Here is a 7563-nt window from a genome sequence, read left to right as displayed (position 1 = left end):
CCCCGTACCCTTTGGGTACCTATATGCCCGCACATGTGCCCATTGCCCGTAATTTAACTAACCAAAATACATTTTTCACTATTTTTGTTAATAGAAAACAAAAATACAACTAACTTTTTAAATAAAAAACACTAATAAAAATACAAAAGATTATCAAAATACTTAACAAATAAAATCATTCAACTAAACATATGTTTTTTAGAAGGAATAAGCGAGAAAGATATAACTTTAAATTGAAATTTTAGATTTATAATATAGTCCTAAAGTTGTAGTTATTAACTTACTAATTTAAAAAATAAGTGGAACTAAGTTAGCAACGATTATGAATACCTTAAATACTCACATATTTTTTTTTAAAAAGAATAAGTCTGAAAGCTATAGCTTAAGTTAATTTGTTAATATATTACCAAATAATAATAATAATAATAATAATAATAAAAATAAAAATAATAAGGCTTAAAAGCATTTGTTGCCCCTAATGTTTCAGGTTTGTGCAAAAGATGCCCCTCATCTATTTTCGTCTATGTTTGTACCTTCAATGAAACAAAAAAGTGTAGCTAGTACCCCTCCGCCAGTTTAACGTTAGAAAACTAACTGAGGGAATGACGTGGTTTTTTTTTTTCGACATGCCACGTGGATAATAATAACAACATTATCAAAATGGAAAAAAGGGTTGAAGGATTTGATCTCAGGACTTGGACTTAAAAGTAGCTAAACACATACTTAACCAGTTGAGCTACATACATACTTAATACATATTGCAAGAAAATATAATTTATATCATTTCCTTCATCATCATCAATTACATATCCTCTTCTTCATCCCAAGCTCTTCCAGTAAGCACTCTCTCCGCCGCAATCGGCATCAACTACTCGTCGTTCACATCGCCGACAAGGCCCAGGTCTCTCTCGGGTGGTGGTGGGTGAGGGGGGTTGGTGGTTGGGGGTTGGGGGTAGATCTTCATATTATGGACTGCGATGGTGGCGTTGATGGCGGCAAAGTTGGACGACGATAGTTCAGGTCGCAATGGCAATGGGTTGCTGAACTAAGTTGTTCGAGCTGGTGGTGTTGGCTTTGGGGTGCGTCGATGGGTTTGATTGGGAGAAAAGGTTCAAGCTTGGTAATGTTTTTGGGTGGAGATGGTTGGGTGGTGGTGATGCCGGAAAAGGATGACCACAGCGGCGCGACATAGAGGATGAATAATCTATGTTGGAATTGAGGCAAGAGGTTGGGATGATTAATAATTTGGAAAGGTCCAAGCTTGCAAGTGGGAACGACATAGTCTCTACATCACCCAATGTTTCTCTCCAATCTGGGATGAAGGCGTTGCTTCCAAATTCTCCACCATTGATATCAAGGGCCCGTTTGGTGACCAGGACAGGATAGGATAAGACAGGATAATAATCATATCCTGTTGTTATTTGTTGTTTGTTGCGCCAGCAGGATATGATAACACTATCCTGTCTCCTATCCTATCCTGTCAGTCATGTGTAAAAGTTATCCTGAGGGGGGAGCTAGGATAGAGCAGGATAGGATACCAGTTATATATTTTCTTTCAGTATCCTAACTCCAAATTAATTTATTTTATTATTATATAATTTATAACTTATAATAATATTAATTAATGATGATGATGAAGGAAATGATATAAATTATATTTTCTTGCAATATGTATTAAGTATGTATGTAGCTCAACTGGTTAAGTATGTGTTTAGCTACTTTTAAGTCCAAGTCCTGAGATCAAATCCTTCAACCCTTTTTTCCATTTTGATAATGTTGTTATTATTATCCACGTGGCATGTCGAAAAAAAAAAACCACGTCATTCCCTCAGTTAGTTTTCTAACGTTAAACTGGCGGAGGGGTACTAGCTACACTTTTTTGTTTCATTGAAGGTACAAACATAGACGAAAATAGATGAGGGGCGTCTTTTGCACAAACCTGAAACATTAGGGGCAACAAATGCTTTTAAGCCTTATTATTTTTATTTTTATTATTATTATTATTATTATTATTATTATTTGGTAATATATTAACAAATTAACTTAAGCTATAGCTTTCAGACTTATTCTTTTTTAAAAAAAAATATGTGAGTATTTAAGGTATTCATAATCGTTGCTAACTTAGTTCCACTTATTTTTTAAATTAGTAAGTTAATAACTACAACTTTAGGACTATATTATAAATCTAAAATTTCAATTTAAAGTTATATCTTTCTCGCTTATTCCTTCTAAAAAAAATATGTTTAGTTGAATGATTTTATTTGTTAAGAATTTTGATAATATTTTGTATTTTTATTAGTGTTTTTTATTTAAAAAGTTAGTTGTATTTTTGTTTTCTATTAACAAAAATAGTGAAAAATGTATTTTGGTTAGTTAAATTACGGGTAATGGGCACATGTACGGGCATATAGGTACCCAAAGGGTACGGGGACGGACATTCAAATTGCTACCCACGCGGGTATGGGGACGGGTACGGTTAATTTTTGAAAACACTAGTATGGGATGGGTACTATAGTACCCTACCCAGACCCTACTCATTGCCATCCCTACTGGATCCTGATGTTTGGCCCATTCAGGATGTTGTGTGCAAAACTCTGTTAAGTTCAAATGCCTTCATCGTATACCTTGTGTTGAATGATAATAATTTTCAAGAGTTCTTCAATACAATCTAATGAATCCTTTGTGTTTACTTTTCAGGGGCAAATCAAATGTGAATAAATTGTTACATCTTGGAATCTCATATGAATTGAATTTCAGGATCGGACAAACAAGCATAGTCAAAGACTAAGAACTTATGACCTACTAGTTTGTCTTAGTTTTCATATGAATTGGAATTTGAGATAAACAATGACAGTCTAAGTAATTAGTTCTCTGCTCAGACGATCCCATTAAGGAAAAACCATATCTACAAGGATCGTCTACACAAGGAAAGGACAAAGCTCAAGAAGGCATATCATCGTCCGCGATGATAAAGGAGCTTAAGAAGAAAGTTGAAGATCGTCTCATGAAGATATTTCCAAAGATCCGAAAGTACGATTCTTCAACGGGAAGATTCTGATCGAAGCTAAAAAGAAAATAAGACAGCACACATCAAACAGAAGAGCTGTCACAGAAGATCAGAAGACCTTCTAGCAGAAGAGCAACATCGTCTAATGAAGAAGAAGCGATGGTCAGTAGAAGGGAGAAAGGAGAACTTGCAGAGAAGGATCATCGTCCAACTCAAGCCAACCAATCAGAAGAAACTGTGTTCAGAGAAAGCAAACATCTTTTCAATATGATAAAGATATCTGACAACACAGCAGAGAGAGAGAGAGGTCAAAATGCATTGCTTCACGCAACCATCAAATATGCACAATGACCAAGGAAAATCATTATAACTTTCAAACTCAAAGATTTCCCTCCTTCTCTCTCTCCTTGGAAATAGGATGAAGTCCTTCGTCTACTGACGCATCTGCAGCTCATCCATTTTCCAAGGAAGAAGTCTCAAATCACTTTTTCCTATAGCCATCGTCGACATAAAAAAGGCAAAAGAAGGATATTCGTTGAAAGATGAAGAGACGATGTTGCTCACTGTCAGGCTACCTCTTCAAGTGGAACACACCTCATCGTCTAATCGAAGAAGCTCCACAAGTAAGCCAGTCAAAGAAGTCTCGACATCAGCAGTCTGCAGTTGCACAGTGACCAAGGCTGAAGCACAACGCCTAATCCATCAATGTGTTGTTTTGGTCACATCAGCGGGTAATAGCTCCGACATATGCTTAATCTTATTGCACACTCCAAAGCAATAGGTCTGCATCGAAGTTTTACCCCTTCATCACAGTTTGGTGCAGCGATCATATTTCTGTGAAGACCATCCAATGGCTAAATCTCTACTCACAGAAGACCTGGAGCTATAAATACCAAGACGTGAAGACTTCACAAGGTGGCTTTTGCAAGTCCAAACATTAGACCTTTTAAGAATTGAATTGGGATTCAATCAGAATATCCTAAGCCAGTTAAGTTCGCCCAGACGGTCTCTAAAGATCACATCTTTAACGTCTAGAGAAAAGCTTAGAGGCTGGAGCTCAAGCGAAGACATCTTCATCAGCCTCTGCAGCAAGGAGAAATGCACTTAGGAGTCAAATCTTTTCTTTTCTTCTTATTGTAAAAGAACATAAAGTAACTCGATTATACTTTATAGTTCTTCGCACTCAATAGTACTACTATCACCCTTATCAAGAAGAGATTGTAAAAGTAGGAGAAGTGGTCTTGAGAAAATTCACTTAGGAGAAGTCCTTATATATAATGCTCGATCAATGCCTGGAGAGGCTGGAGCAAATAATACTTGCAACTGCCTGGAGAGGCAGGACAAACAAAACTCAATGCCTGGAGAGGCAGGTTGAAAAGGTAATACTTGGCCTGGAGAGGCCTGAATAATACTCAACATCCTGGAGAGGCTGGAACAAATAATAAATGGCCTGGAGAGGCAATAATAATCAATGCCTAGAGATGCAGTTGCTAAACAATACTCTTGCATGAGGAGGCAAGCTGAAGAATATTTGTAAGGAGGAGTCCTTGACACTCACCCTTATTGAAATCTCGGCTTTTCCGGGGACTGGACGTAACTCTATCGTTAAGGAATAGGTTACAATATAGAACCTTGAGTACTCCTCCGGGGGTTTGTTTTGTTTTGATAATTGATTTTCATATTTTCCAAAAAATATATGCACCCCTTCAAACGACACTCAGTTTTTTTGTTATATATATGATTAGTAGGCTATAATAAACATAAAAATACAACATATTCTTCCAACAACATTTAATTTCTACCACCTCTTGTTTCTATAGGCTTTATTTTCCTGATTAAAGTTCCTCCGAGCAAGAGTTTAGTGTGGCGATGAAATTTTTTGAGCAAAGTGAGTCCAGCAATGTTGCGGCTTTTTCTGATATTGTTGATAGGTCAAGCAAAAAAGACGACAAAAGACAACAGAGGTCATTGGAAGAAAGCACTTCTCCTTTAAGCTTCCGATAATTTTTTGGCATAAGAGCATTGACATCAATAATGTATGTACAAAATTTCTTCCAATAAATTATTATTCTTGTAATATTATGGAAAGACTAGACAATTGGGTCGTAGGAAAAAGGAAACGTAATATTGGAAAGCAAGATGTTATAAGATAAGATTACAAATACTTCAAAAAAATCATATTACATTATTTATGAAATCCAAAATTACGATAACTTTTTTGTATTTTTAAGGGAAAGTTGTATATCTAAATATTTTTTCCACGGCTCAATCTTGATGCAAATACACTTCTTCAAAAAAATTGAAATAATTCTAACTTTGATGACTGATATATCTTACGGTTTGTGTAGTACTTTGAGCACATATCTTTAAAAAAAGAATTTCGATCTAAACCAGCAGTAATCGATTTTGTGCTTCATGAAATTCCTCCTCCCAATTATGGTAGGAAGAGTACAAGAAAGAGACAGGTAAAAATTATAGCATATGACCAGTATATTTCATTAAAAATTCACAAAGAAAACGCATTTTTATATTGCACATTAGAACAAAATAACAAGAAAAGTAATATTCCGAGTTTGACAAACTAATGTTATTTTCATTATTTTTGTTTTCATCACAGGGTCGAGGTTCAACATCTCGAGCATCAAGAAAGTAGAAAGAGAACTCTTTTCCTACTCAAGACTTGGATATGGGAAACAAGGTTTTTTTTTTGAATGGAAACTGCAATTATATTAAGCAAAAGTAGGCATAGAAGTCATTACATCAGCATGAACCAGATCAATAACGTCAACTGGAACCTCTTCCAACCAAACCATGTCAGAGTAATTGGAAGCATTACCAGTAGGGGTGTTCGCGGTTTGGTTTGGACCGGTTTTAGGTGAAACCGAAAACCGATCCAATCAAAATTCATTGGTTCGGTTTCCACCAATTGTTAACCAAAAAAAATTCAAAACCGAACCGAACCGATGATGAACGGTTTGGATCGGTTCGGTTCATCAATTTCACAACTTCTTTTTTTAGTTGTCAATATCAATTCCACAACTTTAAATATAAAGCAATCACATATGATTCACAACTTAACAATGCATAAAAATGACAAATCAATAACCCAACCATAACTTAATCACAAATCCATAATCAACAACTTAATTACTTAACAATGTAGAAATGCTTAAATTGGTGTTTGATATTAGTACTATTACAAATTAATAATAGAAAACAAAAACATAATAAGTCTAACAAACATAAAAAGTCTAACATGAGCATTATTTCTTCAAAAAAATTACTTTAGTAAATACATATATATATATATATATTAAATATTTCGTAAATAAATATTTATCATCGGTTCGGTTCATCGGTTCATTGGTTTTTAATTTTTCAAACCGTGAACCGAACCAATCTTCATTGGTTTTTATCGGTTTGGATCGGTTTTGGACCAAATAATAAAAAAAACCAATCCAATTGCTTTGGTTCGGTTTGGTTCGTCGGTTTCATCGGATTGATCCGAACCGATGAACACCCCTAATTACCAGCTAGGTAATCAGCAACAGAATTGTCCCCCCGGCGAACAAAAGACAAGTCAACATAATAAAAAAAACGAGATAACATGAAACAATCAGCAATAATACTAGCTAAATAAGATCTGCCATCTGGCGGCTTCTTCCAACGCTAGAAGAGCTGCAAACAGTCCGTCTCAAACAGCACACGCCGAAAACCCATCTGAACAGCAAGCTGCATAGACCACCTAAGAGCCATTGCCTCCCCCATGATTGGCGAAGAAGTATGAAGGAGGTGTTGTGCTGCAGAAGCAAGCACCTCACCATGCCTATCCCGCACAACCAAACCAAAACCCACCAGCCCCGTGGATGCCACCGCTGCATCGAAATTTAGCTTGTAAATTCCGTGCGTCGGCCTTACCCAAGAAGATGGTAGCGTCGAGCTTGGTCTGGGCACCACGGCTGCGTCCACGACGAGAGCAGCAGCTTGCATACAACAGCGTTGTACCACAACAGCAACCGGGACAGGCACCTCACCATCCTGGAAAACAACACGGTTACGCGTCTCCCAAAGAGCATACACACCTGCCTGCCAAACCGCAAGAGCATCATCATCTGCCGCAGGGATAAAATTAGCCAAAAATTCCTCCATGTTTCCAAACCTGTGCAACCGAAGGGATAAAGGAGAACCAAACCAGAAGCTCTGTGCAACAGGACAATATACAAACAAATGAAATACCGTCTCCTCATCACAGGCGCACAACGGGCACAAAGGGTCAACATCAAGGCCTCTCCGGCGAAGGAAAGCACGGACAGGCAGCAAACCAGAGACCACACGCCACGCCACCTCCTTGCAACGGGGCTGAGCATCGGTACGCCAAAACTTCTTCCACAAGGGTGCAGGAAGCGAAGACTGAGAAGATGTTGAAGAGCAAGCACCAAGAACCTTCCTGTGAACAAAAACATATCCAGATTTGGAACAATAATTGTCATCCACAGTTTCAGGCCACATAAGAGTATCAATACCACCATGCAAAGCAAAGAAATTTGTAAAATAAT

At 37.1% G+C, this 7563-nt stretch overlaps 1 protein-coding gene across 1 annotated transcript; it reads right to left on the bottom strand.

Moving 5' to 3' along the window:
• Positions 1–6676: 6676 nt before the first annotated feature.
• Positions 6677–7516, bottom strand: LOC130712566 (uncharacterized). The gene has a single exon (XM_057562396.1). It carries the CDS (start codon positions 7514–7516, stop codon positions 6677–6679), a length of 840 nt encoding a protein of 279 aa, XP_057418379.1.
• Between the last annotated feature and the right edge of the window lie 47 nt (positions 7517–7563).

This window comes from Lotus japonicus, chromosome 1 (genome assembly GCF_012489685.1).
Source record: "Lotus japonicus ecotype B-129 chromosome 1, LjGifu_v1.2".
Classification (NCBI taxonomy): domain Eukaryota; kingdom Viridiplantae; phylum Streptophyta; class Magnoliopsida; order Fabales; family Fabaceae; genus Lotus; species Lotus japonicus.
Note: the sequence above shows the minus strand (reverse complement) of the source record. Positions and strands in the feature narration are given on the sequence as shown.

Coding starts and splice junctions, on each gene's coding strand:
- LOC130712566 (XM_057562396.1), bottom strand. CDS start 7,516: ATGTGGCCTGAAACTGTGGATGACAATTATTGTTCCAAATCTGGATAT.